This window comes from Emydura macquarii, unplaced genomic scaffold, assembly GCF_026122565.2.
Source record: "Emydura macquarii macquarii isolate MOO-44397 ecotype Brisbane River unplaced genomic scaffold, CSIRO-AGI_Emac_v2 contig_1483, whole genome shotgun sequence".
Lineage (NCBI taxonomy): Eukaryota > Metazoa > Chordata > Testudines > Chelidae > Emydura > Emydura macquarii.
Genome location: NW_027131620.1, coordinates 26,436,025 through 26,453,497, shown reverse-complemented (window position 1 = coordinate 26,453,497; position 17,473 = coordinate 26,436,025). Strand labels below are relative to the sequence as shown.

Sequence of the window (17,473 nt, the reverse complement as noted above, 5' to 3'; positions counted from 1 at the left end):
GGGGAAAGAAGTGCTGGCTGGCTGACGTGCTGCAGCGGGAGGAATGGTGGGTGCCTGTTCCCCGAGAGGCAGCGCATGTCACCAGAGAGATGAGTCCCCGAGAATCGCAGAGCTGAACCCTGGAGCCGGCCCTGCGCTGCTTGGATTGGGGCTAGGTTGTTGGTAGCTTTGCACATATAAAGGTTGAGAATGCCTGTCAGTCCCAACGTACTGAATGTCAGTTCCTCCTACAGGCAGAGATCAGGGGAGCAAGTCCACACTCGGGCATATGCAACAGGCTCGCTGAGCCAGGGCCCAATGGGGAGGGCAGCCAGCGAGTCCTCTGCTGCATGCGGTGTGACGCTGAGGTAGATGGCTCTCACCCTGCAGACGCAGGGGCATTGCAGGGGTGGGCAGAGGTGAAGTGGGGCTGCCAGGGTTAATACTGTCGGGCTGTTTTGTCTAGAGGAAACGTGGAGAAAGAAGAGAACAGCAGAGACAGAGTCGAGGGGCTGCCAAAGCAGGAGGTGAGTGGGGTCCCCGCAGCCGGGAGCAGCTCCCTAGCCCCAGCCAGGCCTGCCCCTGCTGGCCTCAGGATGCATCTGGCCTTCTGCCATCGGCTAAGGAAAGAGCAGCAGGCCAGTCCCCCACCTCTCCATCATGGCTGAGCTGGTTTGCTGGTAGTGGGGCTCAGCAGGGACAACTGTTGGAGGGTGCTGGTGCTCAGATGGTCAGTGACTACGCTCCCAGCAGCATCCTGAGTTACAGCACTGCATGGGAACGGGTTGCTGTCCTGAGGAAATCCCCCACTGTGGGATCCTGGGTGCTGGTTGCTAGTTGGCTGATTCTGCCTCTGCAGTGCTCTGGATGTGCCCGGGATGGCCAGTCAGCATAGATCTCTCTGCCAAGTCGAGCTCCGCCCCCATTTGGTTAAGGACTGTTACGGTAAATGCTAGGACTGGTTCTTCCCATGGGGCTGGGATAGGAGCCCCTCAGGGCAACCCAGGGAGGAGCCTGATTATCAGTAGGATAAGACTGATTATCAGTCTCGGGCACCTCCACTGTCCCCAGCCCTGCAGTGTCTTCATAGTGTGCTGGTTGCCAGGGCAGCCTGCCCACCTCCTTTCCCCAGCATGGCACCTAGCCTGGCCCAGGGCAGCCCGGCCCAGGGCAGCCCAGCCTCCACGGCCTGGCACCCAGGGGAGGAGACAAAGGAGGGAGGCAGCAGGCTGAGAACCTGGGCCCAGCAGACACTGCAGCAATGCACACGCCACTTGTTTGACTTGGCTCCACAGAGGCTGCAGCTTGTGGCACACTGAGAAGCTTCCTCTTAAAAGGACCTGGGGCAGCAGCCCTCCACTCTCCCCAGTATCTGCATTAGCCGTGCGGTGCTCTCCCTCTGTAGCTTTAAATCCATGCTGCTGGGTCTGCCTTTCTCCAGGTAACTCCACCCCCTGCGCCCCCAACTCCCTGGGAAATGTGACTTGTGCCGAGTAGGATTGTCCAGGATTCCCAGCACAGGACCATTCCCACAGCCCCTTTGCCTGTGTCCAGTATAGCTTGGTCATAGAAGGCCTGAGCGATGGGGCTGCCCCTTGCCCTGGTCGATAATCCCCCAGCCTGGTACTGCTTACACACAGCCAGCTTTCTCTGAGACCTCCTCCGAGCTACCCCCTTGTACCACCCCGGCTGCACTGCTCCCAGCGGTGCTCCACTGCTGTCACCTCCGCCTGCTGCTTTGGGCACCATTCAGCTGAGTTGCAACGAGCTGTCCATCTCCCCAGGAAATGGCCCTTGCAGTCTCTGAGCATGTTCGTTGCTCACATCTGAGCCCACCCCACCCCCCAGTTTGCACCTGTCGCCCTGGCGTTGACATGCCCAGAACGGAGCGTAGGATTCCAGGCACAGCCTTGCCACGGCCCTGTAGAGCTGGCTCTTTCCTGCCCATGGGGAGGTGCCGCAGGGGTGTCTGTGCTTGCTCTTTCTCTAGACGGTCCTAGCTTGGCGGGGGTGGGTGCAGCTCCAGCAGTGGCAGCCCATAGGCAGACAGCGCGACAGAGTTAAAGCCTCCTGTCGGTCAGGGCTTGGCCAGGATGGTAACATGCCTCATTATCCCACTGTTGTTTCCACCACTGCTGCTTCTAGGGGAGCTCGGCCATGGGGTATTGTCCTTTCTGGCTTGTTTGCCCCAGCAAGCCCCAAACCTTCTTCCCTGCACCATGAGCCCGTCCGTCTGCAGGATCCGTCTTCTCCCTTCTGTCAGAGGGCTCTGAGACAGCACCTAAGTCACTAGCTCCACGCTTTTTCCCAGGGCCCACAGGGACACCCAATCTACCAGACTCTTCTTTGTTCCCATGAGTTCCTGGGGGCGGCCCCCCCTTAGTGTAGGGTAGGTGGGCCCCAGAGCAAGGTGCAGCATCCTGGGCCTGTCTGCCCTCTCTGTGCTGGTGGGCCAGAGTCACTCCCTCTCTTCCTGGGGGCTCCGTGGGAGTGCTGGGCTCTTCACAGCAGCTGAGCTCAGCGCTGCTCTGGGTTGCTCTCCGGCTAGGGCAGAACACGTGTTGTGGGGTCAGTGGTTCCCTCCTGACCATGAGTCCACTGGAACACCCCAGAGCGACACAAGGGCGCTCACAGTCACATGGCCTTCCCAGGCTGAGGCCAGCATAGGAGAGCGTTGGCAGTGACGTGACAGTGGCTCCCTCCAGCCAGAGGATGAGGAGCTCCCATTGCTGGACGGGCTAATGGCACTAGGGCCATTGGCTAGCTGCCCTTGAGCTCAGCACGGCACACAGCTGTGCCTGCAGACACTGCAGCTAGCAAGACACTGCCTGTGCTGAAAGACAGGTGGAAGATCAACAGCACGGACAGTGCTAGGCCAACACTGAACTCGGAGATCTTCCGGCAGGAGGGATGCAGGGATTGGGAGCAGATGAGCATGTGTGGTTGGTTGGTTCCTTTCGACACCTGCTCCTGGGGAGGTGGGCAGGTGCTCTCCTCTCAGGGGTGGATTTTGATGGCCTGGGTCGTCTTATTCTTGCAGGAGATTCAGAATTTGTGTGGAGAAGTTGCTGAGAAGCGAGACGACAATGTGGCAGGTGAGGCTGTGCCTTCTGGACGGCTTGTTCTGCATCTGTGTGGCACCTCATGCAGGGGCCCTGCCCTGTATTTGGGGGTGCTAGGCACTGCAATAATAGGAGTCAGCAGGAAGGCAGCTGTACAAGTCATCTCTGCTGCTATCATGGACCTGTCCAACAAGGACCGTGTGTTCTTAAGCAGCCAGCGGGTGCCTCTGTGGGGCGCAGGGTGCAGCTGTGGAGACTTGCTGCTCAGGAGCCCTGGGTAACACGAGCTTTTTCTTCTGGAAGCACTGATCAAGCCCGATCCCAGGGAAGGAATTACCCCCTTGTGCAGGAGGCACCGGGCAGGGGCAAGGGCAGGGTCTTCCCTTGGATGCACGTGAGTTCAGTGGGGGAGTGAACACTGGCACTTGGGCATTTTGCCTCCCATCCGAATCGCTCACCCAATCCTGCTGCCTGCATTCCAACTGGAAATAATTCCCACGTGAAAGAGTCTGTTCCCCACCTACCGCTACTGATTGAAACCCCAAATGCAAACTTTCTGTTGTGCCAAGGGGGCTGGCCAGGTGGCAGGGTTGCCCCATAGCCCAGCTCAGGCATAGCAGAGGAGAGGTGCATGTGTGCATGACACAGGTGCTCCCTGTCTAGAAGAGGCAGCCAGCAGACACTGCGAGGCCAAGGTGCTGGGAGGTGGAGCCTTTCCTCTCCAGGACCAATCAAAATGGGGTGGTGGTGCCAGGCAGGCAGTAACGTGGCCCAGCTATTCACAGCCCTGGGAAATGAGTTCGGTGGGGCTCAGTCAAATGCCTGCGGGACGGGTCCACCTCCCAAACCCGCCACTGGCGCTAGCAGCTCCCTTGCAGCGAGGGGAAGGGCCAAATGAGCCATGGGCCGCGCCACCCTCTCCCATGAGTGCGGGGGGCGCTCCAGGGTGGCATGGAGCCGGCTCTTATTCTGCTACCTGTCTCCAGCACTAGGCTCAGTCTGAAAGAAGCACAAGCCAAGCTGAGCTGTGAGCCAGGGTGTAGAAAGAAGGGTTCAGGGATGGTCAGTCAGTCCCTGGGAAATGGAGGCAGCTGTGGCCTAGCCCTGATCCTTTTGCCCCTCTGCGTGGGTGGGGGGAGAAGAGCTATTTAATGAAGAGCCCCTGACCCCTGCTTCTGGCTGTGCATGTTTAAGTACTGATGTTCTTGCTGATGTTTGAAGCCCAGGATGGCTCCGACCCAGACAGATCCTGCTGGCCTGTCTCGTCCGCCCTCACAGCCAGACTGCGGCGGCTTGTCACCATCTACCAGCGCTGCAACCGCAAAGAGCTGCCCTCCCGAGCCGAGATGCTGGTGCCCAGTAACCATGGCTACTGGCTGCAGGAGGAGATGTTCAGGAGAGCTGCTGAGATGGACCCCGTGAACAAGGAAATGCAGAAAAGGTAATGGAGCCGCAAGCCATAGGGGGCTGGCTGACTGAGCAGGCCCTATCCGAGAGTCACTGGCCTCCTTCGTTTACCCACTGAAACCCCCAAGAATAGTCCCTGTCTCTCCGAGGCGGCCAAGACAAGCTAGCTCTCAGGCTCACATGCTGTCCCCATGGGCAGAAAGCGCCTGCTTTCCCCTCATCTGGGAATCAGGTGCCTGGGATAACACCATGGGGCAGGTCCCAGCACCCCTAGACAAGCACCAGCATCAGCAAGGCTGGACCAAAAATCAGCCTCCTTCAGATTATTGCTCAAGCTAATAGTTGTTGGAAAGGAGGAATGGGGGGTGTTTCTGGTGGCCTGCCTCACACTGCTGGGCCAGACTGGGCCATCTAGCTTTGCATCCTGCCTTCTGCAGGGGCCACTGCCCAGTGCTACTAGGAACACTTTAGCCCCCACTTGGGCCATACCATGTGTGAGGGGCCTGCCCCTCCACCTCCACCCAGACGCATAAGGTTGGATTACCATAATCACAGCCAGAGCCTGTGTTGCTCATGTGCCCCATGCCCAGGAGTTACCCACCCTCCCTTTGAGATCCAGCCACGTTGTCTGCCTCCTGTGGCTCTGTATGCACAAGGTTACTGAGGAGAGGAGCATTTCCTTGCACTGGGTCTAAGTATGCTGCTGTATAATTTCATCAGGCAAGCCTCTTGTTCCCTTATGCCAGGAAAGCAGGGACTGGGGCACAGTGAAAAATCATCATGCCATAAAGTTAAATGCACCAATCAGTGCCTTTGCTCTCATGCTGCTCAGACAGAAACACGGTGAAACTGCAAACCCTTGAATGGGGTGGGAGTGCAGCGGGATAGCACTCCCCAAACTACAGCCTCTCCCTGGCCGAGGGGCTGCTGATATTTTCAGCAAGGCAGGGCTACCCTTACAAACATGACTCCCATTCCTTAGGCTCCCTTGTGTACAGGCTGATCAGGATTTCTCCCTGCAGGACCATCAACCCTTCCTTCCGTATCTCTTGCCAGGGAAACTCTGAGCCTTTTACATTCCTAAATGGAGTTTAATGAGCTCCACTTGGTCTAGCTAGAAGGGTGAGTCAGTAGAAGAGGTCTGCACCTGCCGGGTGCTACAGCCTGATACCAAGTTGCACAGTATGTCTAATAAGTTGCTGATTGGGGGAGTTCTTTGGAAAGCTTTGCAGATCAGGAGAGATCTACTAAACTCTTCACCCAGCTGTCTATACCTGACAACAAAAAATTGTAGGGTTGGATGGGACAGGGGCTGGCTCCTTTAGATCACTGGGGTGAGCATGTCCCAGATTAAGTCACTACCTCTGGTGGTTCTTCTATAGCCTGAGTCAACCCAGTTCTTGTTGGCCAAGTGTCCACATCACAAAAGCCACTATCACCACAATGGTAACAACTGGGCCCTTTATTCATGTCTGAGCCAAGAGGGCAACAACTGGCTGGCCCCTAGGAAGTCCTTGGCAGCTAGAATTGAGGCCATTCTAGGGACGTGTGTGGAGCCTGTTCTGGGGGTGAGGGAGTACTCTGCTCCCCAGGGCTCTCCAGCTGGTGCCTCTCTGGCACCAGACACATTGGGAAAGCACAAGATTATAAAGAAATGTTGTGCGCTTCTCTCCCTGCCCTGTAGATGGACAAGAAGGGAGCAGGCAGACTTCTACCGCACCGTCTCCTCCTTTGGGGTCATCTATGACCCGGAGAAGAAGGCCTTTGACTGGACCCAGTTCCGAGCCATTTCCCGCTTGGAGAAGAAGACAGACGAGAGCCTGGAGAAATACTTCTACAGCTTCGTGGCCATGTGCAGGAACGTCTGCCGCCTCCCCCTCTGGAAAGAGGATGGTGAGTGGAGGGAATGCTGCCAGTGTGTGGGACAGTGGCAGGGATGACCTCTTGGGCCAGGAATACCTTGGGAAGGGTTGGAGCTGGCATCCTGTCAGGGGGAAAGGAAAGTGGGGGCAACAATGGAATTCTAGTGAATTGCCCATCTTTTTGCTGATTGGCTACCTGTCATGTGAGCCTTCACACCTGATCAAGAAGTATGTTCTTTCTAGTGCCAGAGGCTCTGGCTGGAGACTTTCCTTCCTGATAGCCTGGGAGGAGTTTGCACAGTGCTTGACTCACATGTCCAGCATGTCCCTGCTATTTTGCACCTCTCTTCTCCCCCCATCACTCCCCCCCTCTCGACACTTGGTAAAAAGAAGGGAGAATAAAACAAGTTCTGGCCTGAGACAGGAACCTCCAGCAGCAATGGAAGGAACCAGACAACCCCAAACAGATGTCTTTAAAGCTGAACATAGCCATTGTCTGATACAGGTCCCTGCCCTCTCATGGTATAGCTATGTAGCCCACCTTCCCTTTCTGTCATTCATTTGCTTATACAATCTAGAGCAAGGCTATGTCCCAATCACCACAGGACTTAACATTAGAGAGAAATTATCACAGACTGAGCCATTCCAGATGAAGGTCACTGAAAGTCTACAGCGGGCTTGGGGAGGACATGGCCAACTAACACACACGGCACTAGCCCTCTAGATGCTAATCTGTGTTGCCAGATTACCCACCACATGGCACTGAAAAATCAGAGATGGAAAAACCACTCACAGGGGATTTTTGAACCCCCAATTACTTGCTTTCAAGAATAGCAACAGTTCCTGGAGCGTCCACCCATAGCACAGTTCCTCACAGGCATTAATCCCGTGTTTTAAATGGGTGTATCAGCAGGAGTGTTGTAAGGAATACATGAGAAGTAATTCTTTCTCTCTACTCTGTGATGATAAAGCCTCAGCAGAGTATTGTGTCCAGTTCTGGGCACCATGCTTCAGGAAAGATGTGGATAAATTGGAGAAAGTCCAGAGGAGAGCAACAAAAATGATTAAAGATCTAGAAAACCTGACCTCTGTGGAAAGATTAAAGAAGTTAGATTTGTTTTGTCTGGAGAAGAGAAAACTGAGGGGAGACAAGATAATAGCTTTCAAGTACTTAAAAGTTATAAAAAGGAGGGTGATAAATTGTTCTCCTTATCGACTGAGGACAAGACAAGAAGCAATGGGCTTAAATTGAAGCAAGGGAGGTTTAGGTTGGACATTAGGAAAAACTTCCTAACTGTCAGGGTAGTTAAGCACTGTAACAAATTATGTAGGGAGGTTGTGGAATCTCCATCATTGGAGGTTTTTAAGAACAGGTTAGACAAACACCTGTCAGGAGTGCTCTGGATAACACTTAGTCCTGCTGCAGTCCAGAGGACTGGACTACCGAGGTCCCTTCCAGTCCTACAGTTCTGTGATGCTATGTGTGGTAGGATCCCTGTTCAGAGGGAGTCGTATGTGTTGAGGAACCCATGGTGCATCAGTTATCATGGTCTTCCCAGAGTGCTGCAAGAACCTGCTCTGGTGCTGCTTGCCGAGTCAAGGCAGCAGAGACTGGAGTTGATGGGAGAGCTCTGAAATACCTGCTGGTGAATTGCTACCCTGGGGCACTTGGTGAAGGTGAGAAACTTTTCTCCTTTCTGGCTCATTAGAGACAAATGAGTAGAGAGAAAACTTAGAAACCAAACGCTGGCCAGTTTAGTAACACATGATGCTGAGGTCAATACCCTTGACTCAGGAACTTCACATTGCTCCTTGCTGCTCTCCAGAGAACTCCTGAAATATGGAGACTCAAGCTAGACAAGCAGTTCCCCCAGTCCCTGCCTTGCTGCTTCTCCATGGTGTCCTCTGCAGCAGACACCACAGTGACTGGTAACCACTAGCCGGCCATCATACATTTTCCCAGGCTGGTGTTGCTGTCACCTCTGAAAGTTCTTTTGACACCTAGGAACCTCAGCCAGACACTAACCACATATAGAGGATAGTAACAAGGTTTGGCCATAAAGCCCTTGTGAGTTCTGTCTAACTAATAACGGGATCTCTGCTTCTCTCTTCCCGCTGCAGGTCCACCAGATCCCAGCATCTATGTTGAGCCAATCACAGAGGAACGTGCTGCAAGAACGCTGTACCGGATTGAACTGCTAAGGAAGGTCCGGGAGCAAGTGCTCAAATACCCACAACTCCATGAGCGGCTCAAGCTGTGCAGGCCCAGTCTGTACCTACCTGTCTGGTGGGAGTGTGGCAAGCATGACCGGGACCTGCTCCTCGGCACAGCCAAGCACGGGCTGAACCGCACTGACTACTACATCATGAACGATCCCGAGCTGTCATTTTTGGATGCATATAGAAACTATGCCCAGCACAAAAGAGCAGGTGTCCCAGGCCCACAGAACCTGTGCTGCCTCTATCAGACGAACTCCAAACTCTACGGCTCCCCTTCATTCAGTCAGATGGAAAGGACCTGTGAGTCCCTGGAGAATGACACTGAGAGCCAGATCAAGCTAGAAAACCTGGAGGATGTTCTCTCCCGGGCGGAGGGCAGCCCTCAGGACGCGAGCTGTGACACATTCATGTCGACAGTGCGGGACATAATTTCCATGAACTGCGATGAGAGCTCCTTGCCGGACTCTCTGATGTGCATGATGTATGAGGAGAAGGCATGCCACAGTGAGCACAGCTCTCTCGCCCGTGACAGCCCCAGCTATGCTCATGTCAGCAACTGTGCTGCTAAATTTGCTGAGGGAAAACTAGAGGGGAATGAGGACCCATCCAGCTGTGAGGCTGAGGCCATCAGAGAGACCTCCTTCCTGGAGAGCTTGCAGCTGGGCTGTGACCAAATGGACAGTCCCAGTGAAGGTGGGGAGCCTTGGCCATCAGTCCCAGATAGACAGCCCTCCAGGGGCCTCCCCACAGAGATGGGCGATGCCTTGCAGCAAGCCAAAGCACAGTGTGCCAACCCAGGGCCTGGGTCACCTGAGCTCACCAGCGTGGAGGGGGTGATCAGCGTAGGCCTGTATGGGCCCAGTCTCCACAACTTGGAGATAAAGATCCCCCCGGAGCAGAGGTTCATGGGCCTGTTACATGAGAAAGGCATGGAGGGTAAATCAGTGCCAAGTCAGAGCCACAGCGAGGAAGAAGAGGAGGAGGAGAATTCTGAGATGGCAGCAGATGCTATGGAAGGACTGAGGAGCTCCCCAGAGGCCAGGACTGATAGAGACCCCAAAGCTAATGTGCTTGTGGGGGAGGAAACTGGTTCCAGCCTTCCTGCTTCCAAGAACACTTGCCTGGGAGTGAATGGTGAGGCAGAGCTTTTGGGGCAGGAAGCATCACAGTGTAACAGTGGAGCAGGGGATGGGGAGGCCAACCACGAGAGCCCTACAGAGCACTCGCCAGACTGGCCCAAGAGCCACCCCTCAGCTGCAGGTGCTCAGCGAGAGCTCCCGAAGGCTGGGCCTGCCAGCATGGGAGGGGAGCCCTGGGAAGCCGACTCTGCTGCACAGATGGGGGAGGGTGCGGCCTGGCACCTGGAAGGACACAAGCTGAAGCAGGAAGACGAGTGTGAGAGCAAAGATGAGGAAGAGAAAGAGGGCACCAGCCAGAGCCGAGGTATGGGAGTATGGGATTGAGAGTGTCCTCCTGCTGGCAGGCATGCCCATGCATCCTGGGCAGTGAGCCTGTGTATGCTAGCCTGCTGCATCAAGTGGCAGCTGCGCCTGCCTCATGGTTGGGGGTATGTGTCTTTCTCAGCAATAATATTCTCACTAAGGTGAGAGGAGCAAACACAAACAGCACTGGGGCTTCCAGGAGGTCTTTGGTGTGAGTGTCATTCTGTGCCCTCGCTACCCCCACCTGACTGGGCACTGCCCATGGAGGGGGCCTCACCCTGTCCTTTCTGCCCCAGCCAGGACTAGGCACTGTCCTGTGATGGGGGGCTCACTTGCTTTGCTCTCCCTGCTCCCTGGCAGGGCTACGTCCATCCATTCCTGCCAACGTGGCTGGCCTGGGCCTTTGGCTGGTTCATTGTTCAGTGGTTTCGGGCCAAACCCTGTTTCTGTGAGGTCAGTAACAAAACTCCCGTGGCCTCAGGGGTTGGCTCTCAAAGCCCTTCTGTGCCCAGGACTCCCCCAGTCAGTGCTGGAACCGGCAGTGCTGACCCATCTGCCCATCCCCCTCACACACAAAGGAGGTCACCTTTTGAAAAGAAAAATTGTCCCACATGATGGTTGGTGAGTGGGGCCCCAGGGTGCCAGCAGGGCATTGGGAGGGCCGGGCTGCCTGCAGCACTAGCTGAGTGTTGGGGGGCCCCAAGGCACTGGTGGCATCAGCCAAGCGGTTGGGGGACCTGGGGCAATGGTGGCATCAGGTGGGAGATGGGGACCCAGGGCGATGGCGGTGTCAGTTGGGCGGTGGGGGGACCTGGGTGATGATGGCGACTGCTGTCTGTCACTTTGCCTAGATTGTCCAGAGAAGTATTTGGAAGAGGAGAGCAAGAGCTCGCCCTGCACCCGGCCTGGAGAGATGGATGATCTGCAGGACACCCGTGCGCCCACCATCGCCCAGCTGTTGCAGGAGAAGACACTCTACTCCTTTTCAGAGTGGCCTAAGGTGGCTTAAAAATCAATTCTGCTCCTATCTGAACCACTCACAAATTGGGGCTGCCTCGGTCCAGCTTCTCTGCCTGGCCACCCCCCACTCACATCCGGTTCACTGGGCTTACTCCTGGGCAAAACAACCCCAGCCACTCTCCTCTGCTGCTCTGGTCCATGTTAGTGAGCAAGCAGGGGACTGAATGCACAGAAGTCCCACTGCTGGGAGCAGGATTTGGGGGTGTCACCCCAGAATGGCACAGGCAAGTGAGTCAGAACAAGGAGGATAGCCTGTGCCAATGTGATCTACACACAACTGGAACCTGGGCAGGCCAAGTACCCCTGTGCTGGGGGCACCTGGAGCCATGGGACGGCATGAGACAGCATGTGCCACTGAGCAGGAAACTTTGGCTGCTGCACTCCAGTGTACTGATAATAGCCCCACTGAGTTGCGTCCCACATATGGAGCTATTGGTGTGCTCCTACAGCTGCAGCCTGTTGCCTGTAGTGTATCTCCCGTACCTAAAGACTAGCCAAACAGGAGCGGGGTCCTCTGCCGGCAGCCAGGCACTCCCCAGGTCCAGTTCCAGCTCTGCCACTGATTTACTGTGGCTTTGACCAGGTTGCTTCCTTCCTTTGGGCATCATCAGGACTCAGGGCCAACAGCATAGTGGGTGGAGGGGAGTGACTACGTGGTTGTGCAGTGTTTTGGGATCCGTGTGTGGATGGTGCTGCACAAGTGCTGTTCTTTTCACTGGTAGTATCTCTAGCCTGTCTTGGGGCCTCCTTGTTCCAGGGATTCATGGGGCTGCGCTTTGCAGCAGCAGCACAGAATTGGGAGTTCATGTGCAGCCAAGCGCATGGGGAGACTGAACAGAGGGCCCACATTGTGGGGAAGTGGGATGGAAGTGGTACACTGACACAGCACAGGCCCTTTGCCTGGGTTGAGTTTCCTCTTCAGTATTCAATGTCCCATGTCCACCCACGCGTGTGGCTGTGCATCCAGGCACACGAGTTCACACATTTATCTGGGGCCTTCAGAAATCTGCTGAAAGTATTCCTCCTGTCACAACTGTGAAGAGAGGGGGTTCCATATTCACTCTCCCGGGCTCGCTTCATTTCCCATGGAACCCAAGGGGCTGTGCACTCATGCTGCCCCTTGCATGCCATGGCCCTGTTGTTTGCTATGCCACTGAGCTGTCTGCTTCTGCTTGCAGGACCGAGTGATCATTAATCGCATAGATAACATCTGTCACGCCATCTTAAAGGGCAAGTGGCCATCTTCTAGCCAGCAGTTTGAAATACAAACCCCAATGCCCACTCCAGTGCTAACCAGCAGCACAGGCACTAGGAACAGCTTTGACGAGCCCGAAGCCCCGGATCCCAGCTTCAACAACGGCGTGTTAGTCACACAGGTACAAAAGGTGAGGGGTTGGGGCACATGGACACACCACTTCACCCTTGGGAACTCCGTTTCCCTGGTGTTCAGTACCTCCCAGCCCGGGGAACTCTGCAGCTTTCCCTCCTCTCTGGCTCTCGCTGTTCTGCAATTTGCAATCTATTGTATAGTACCAAGTGCAGCTTAGAGACTCTTCCCCCCCCAGCCCGTTGTTGGCATTCACTCAGGTGCCAGGCAGGTGGATGGAGCCAAGTCACTGTTATAGCCAGCTTGCTTCAGTCACTGTGCGGTGACTAGAGTCACAGCAACCCTGAAGCTACCTGTGTAATCTCAGCCTCTGGGGGTGCCCCTTTATTTACTGACACTATCAGAACGGCCCCTGGAGCAGCTAGAGATCCCAACCAAGTGACTTGATGCATTTCTGTGAGCAAATCTGCTCCTCCTTTGGCTGGAGTGGTGCTTCCCAAAGCCCTCCTGCACCTGGCTTAGCTAAGGAACATGGTGCTCTCCCTAAGACCCAGCAGGGGTGTATACCGAAGGGCAGCGCCCTACGGCCGGTTCTCTGAGTACTGTGCTCTGTGATCTGTCTCCCCGACACAGAGACCTCCACTTGTGTACTTTCCTGCTGAACGAGAGGCGGCTGGGCTCTGATTCCTCGGTCAACAGCTGTTGGCAGGGTGTGGGAACCAGGAGCAGGCTTGCTGCTGGGAGGAGTGCCTCCTACAGTTCACTGAGCTGCAGCTCACCTGCTGCATTAGGGCTCTGCAGGAAGTCCCACTCCATCCAGCCCTTTGGCAGGGGAAGTGGTGGCTGACTGCTGAGACGGGGGCAAAGGGTCATCAAGGGCTCCATCAGAGATATTGAGGAGCCCCAGCTCATCCATCCAGTCTCCATAGCCATCCGTCTCCATACACTCCCCTCCCCCATCTCTCCTAGCCCCAGGAATCCTCTCTCCTGCCAGTGGTCTAGCCCCCACAAATTCTGCATCTAGGCAGACGGTTAGACTAGATGACCCTTGCAGTCCCTCCTAACCCATGGTTCTATGGTTCTAGTGTGCAATGGATTTAATAGTTGCTTCTGAATGTTGTAAGGCCTGTGCAGTGTGGGCCATAGCTGTGACCATGTCTCTGGCTTTGCTGCACACAGGAAAGCTTCCTGGCTCCTGCCTTTACGAAGGATGAACGAAAGCACAGGCAGCCCTATGAGTTTGAGCTGGAGAGAGACGCCACACATAGAAGCCTTGACCAGTTAGCTGCATCGCACCCCCGTCCGCCCGTAGTGCTGAACGGCTGGCGGGACTCCTCAGGGAACCTGGCCAGAGCATCTGAGGGGTCCCCAGGAAACCCCTCTCCTTTCTCACTGAACAGCAACCTGCCCAAGTTAGGGGCAGTGCACTCCCTGCAGGGGTCCCTTGGCATGGACTTGTCCGGCATCCTCCAGGCTGGGCTAATCCATCCTGTCACAGGGCAGATTGTCAATGGAAGCCTCCGGAGGGATGATGCTGCCATGAGGCGACGACGGGGCAGGAGAAAAAATGTGGAAGGGATGGACCTTATCTTCTTGAAGGAGAGGAGCCTTCAGACCGGGCTTCAGGTGGGTAAATGATTTCCCTTCCCAAAGCAGTCAGTGTCCAGCATCTCAGTGGTAACATGGATCCAGCTGTTCACTCAAAAACTGCTTAGCTCCGCTGCCTGTCCCAGTGCAGGGCATGGCATGGCAGGGACAACTGCCCCTCAGTAACTGCCTGAGTCAAACCTGTAGCAGAAGAAACAGACTCAACCTGAGAGAGGCAAGCCCTGACTCTTGGGTGGGAGGGAGGAAGGGGCTTGGCAAGCTTTCCCAGCCCCTGTTGAAGGCACGCTTCCTTGAGTTCTTGAGTACTCCTAAGCATTAAGAACTAACATCCTACGTGGGAACTGGAGTAATGTAGCTGGAATAAAGGGGCCCAAAAAGGTGTTAACATGACACAGTCACTGTCCAACGTTAAACAAGGTTCAGGGTTTGGTATACCTTGGGCTGCATAATCCCATGGCAAACACACAATTAAACATCCTTTTAACCATCTATTAAGGATACAGAAAAGAAGGGAAACCAATTAAAGCATCTGAAATGTAACATACTACATAAGGCTTTCATTGAATCAGCATCCCTTGTTCTCTTTCCCTTGAGCTGGAGTTTAGAAAGACAAACCCCCTTGTTTGACAGTCTCTTATGGGGTACAAAAGGTGGTAATAACTCCTTTTGGGGAAAAGAGAAGTGAGATGGGGTGGAGATGGTGTTGCTGGTGCTGTTAAGGTCCAGTCCCATTTCCTAGAGACCAGACAGGACAAAGGGGAGAGAAAAGAACACCAAAAATAGAAAGTGCAGCTTCAGCTTGATTCTTCCTTGCAGCCTCGCTGCTGGAGAAACATGGGCACTACACACTATCAGGTCAGCCACTCTGAGATCTGGCAAATTCGTACCAGCATCGGGTTGCCGTGGGCATTGCTTTTAGCTATGTCTCTCACAGCAGTTTTGCAAAATATAATGTCTTGCTGGCTAAGCCAGACTCCTATTAAAGAGAAGGAAAAATAAGATAGGAAAGAAAAGAAATATGGTAGGGAAGGAAAAGGTGACATTGGGGCTGTGAGAGGGGGAAGGGGGTGACATTTCAAATCCCAGGTGGTATTCAGGATTGAGCTGGCACCAGTGGAGGTGGTGATGTCTAGATCCCTCTCTCTGCCCTGGTCTGGACAGGATTAGGATAAAGAAGGTCTTGGATCTCAGGAGAGGGTGCGGGTGGCAGCCATGGTGGTGAAGCTCGTTCCTTCCCCTTCTGTCACCTTGCAGTCAGCCTTGCAGTGCTATGGTAGCCAGCTCCCCCCCATCAGTCAGCCAGAGTTCACATCCACTCTGTCAGTCAGCAATTGTTCCTCTCTGCCACTTTGTCTCTCTTATTTTAAGGACCCCAAAAGGGGGTGATGGGCGGAATAGCGCATCCTCTCATTATTTTGTCCACCAACAGGCCTAATTTCCAATACACCAGTTTGGGTTAATTGATTCCTAGTTTCACACTGCTCTCATTTACCACATGATCTGAACATGGTCCCTGAGTTATATCAGGAGGCCTTTTGGTTTGGACTAAGTCAGTCTATGTCTTATTTTGCACCTTTGTTTGCTTTAGCACATTATTCCTCCTGGTAGCTAGGGCATTATCCAGATGATGCCCAGAAGCACAAACTGGTTCCCCCCTAGTGCAAACGGGGGGCCTACGAGGCTGGAAGTTTTTCCTGGTGGATATTGGTGATGCAAGTGTAGGACACCAAGAGCTCCTGGGCTCTGACTCATGTCAGGCCCTGCTTGGGTCTCTGCAGGGGCGGGTTGTGCCTGTGTGACATTGAGGTGAAAGCACTGGCACAGCATGATGGCGTTCCCTACACGAGCTCTCCCTTCCCTTCAGGATGTTCAGGAAGATCAGACCCAGCCTGCACAAAGCAGCCTGCACCCAGATGGGCAGGTCACCACTACCTCAACTCCACATACAGTCACAGCCACAAGCATCCGGACAGAGAAGGCTGTTCCAAACAAGAGTCTCCTGGACTGGCTGAGACAGCAGTCGGATTACACGCTTGATGTCCCTGGCTTCAGCACAGTAAGGGTATCCCTCGGGGATTGGGGGGGGGGATGTTATCTCAGGCTTCAGTGTATCAGATGTAGATGCTGCCTCCTTCCTAACTTCCTTAGATCCAGATGGAAGGGGTGGGACCTGCCTCCAGAGCTGCAACTCTCTCCTTTTCTGCAGGGCTAATGCACTTTGTTGCACACCCAGGGCAAAGACACTTGAAAAGCTGCACATTCCTGCCAAATGGCATTGACACCAGCTGGTCTGTTTGCGGGCTCCTGCCGCAAGGATTTGCTGCCCAGTGATGCTGAAGGACTAGGTCAGCACCTCACAAAAGCAGGTGGGGAATGGGCCGAGCTGGGAATCTAGGTGACTCCAGAATTGTGCTGGCAGCTCCCATCTCATCTGGGTCACTGCAGATGACAAACCACAGCTAAGTCAAAGAGACCTTCGGTAACAGAGCAGAAGCCAGCAGGCATGGTCCCATTCAGCCCTGTGAGCTGCTAATGGGCCTTGAGGGCATTGAACTAGGAGGAATTTACAAATCTCAAGCCGCACAGTCCATGAGGGCAATCACACTGCAGTGCCAGAGGTTTGTGTGTGTCACTTCACTAGGGAACAGTGCCTAGGTTAGCAGACAGCACCAACCCCTGGCACGGAAGCTCCTGGGCCCGACCAGCATAAATCTCTACAGGCTTCATCTTTCAGACCCCAGGCTACCTGAGCACAGCATTGGCTTGTCCCTGGTGTCCAGCTCTGATAGCTTCTCTCTGTTCCCTCTACAAGCACATGAACCCATGTACATAATTATATGGAGAGAAGAGAGGTTATTTTCCCTTCATATTTGGCACTGGTGTGACCCCTCCTGGTGGAATCCTGTGTCCACTGTTAAGAAGGATGTTGATAAATTGAAGAGGATTCAGAGAAGAGCCACAAGACTTATTAAAAAATGAGAGAACCTGCCTTACAATGATAGACTCCAGGAGCTCCATCTATTTAGCTTAACAAAGGGAAGGTTAAGGGTTGAGTTGATCATGTACCTACGTGGAGAACAAATATTTAATGAGCTCTTCTGTCTAGCAGAGAAAGGTCTAACAATCCAATGCATGGAAGTTGAAGCTAGACAAATTCAGACTGGAAATAAGATGTCAGTTTTTAACAAAGAATAATTAACTATTGGAAAAACTTACCAAGGGTTGTGGTAGCTGACAATTTTTAAATCAAGATTGGATATTTTTCTAACTGATCTGCTCCAGGTATTATTGTGAGGCAGTTCTCTGGCTTGTGTGCTATAGGAGGTCAGCCTAGATGATCACAGTGATCTCTTCTGGCCTTGGAATCTATGAATTGGCCCAGCCAGAAAACTACAAATAAAAGCCAAGATGGGAGAGAACATAATTTCTTGCCTTTAAAAGTGAAATGAAGATGAAATTTGAAACTCATGCTCTGAGTGTCTAAGGAGAGCTCCCCTGATCAACCATCCCCCCGTGTGTGTCTAGTTCTGTTATCCAGGAGCTATG

The 17,473-nt window shown here is 54.0% G+C and overlaps 1 protein-coding gene across 6 annotated transcripts in view; it reads left to right on the top strand.

Moving 5' to 3' along the window:
- The window catches only part of CHD6 (chromodomain helicase DNA binding protein 6), a 181,754-nt gene that overhangs the window by 152,256 nt on the left and 12,025 nt on the right, over positions 1-17,473 (top strand). For 4 of the 6 annotated variants that reach the window (XM_067554519.1, XM_067554521.1, XM_067554518.1 and 1 more), the window contains 9 exons: positions 446-506; positions 3,020-3,074; positions 4,263-4,482; positions 6,133-6,341; positions 8,432-9,973; positions 10,824-10,972; positions 12,171-12,377; positions 13,499-13,945; positions 15,792-15,983. In XM_067554519.1, the coding sequence (XP_067410620.1) occupies positions 446-506; positions 3,020-3,074; positions 4,263-4,482; positions 6,133-6,341; positions 8,432-9,973; positions 10,824-10,972; positions 12,171-12,377; positions 13,499-13,945; positions 15,792-15,983 (3,082 nt within the window). Of the gene's footprint in view, positions 1-445; positions 507-3,019; positions 3,075-4,262; positions 4,483-6,132; positions 6,342-8,431; positions 9,974-10,823; positions 10,973-12,170; positions 12,378-13,498; positions 13,946-15,791; positions 15,984-17,473 lie in introns of those variants that run through there. The other 2 variants (XR_010921037.1, XM_067554520.1) reach the window with 2 other exon arrangements.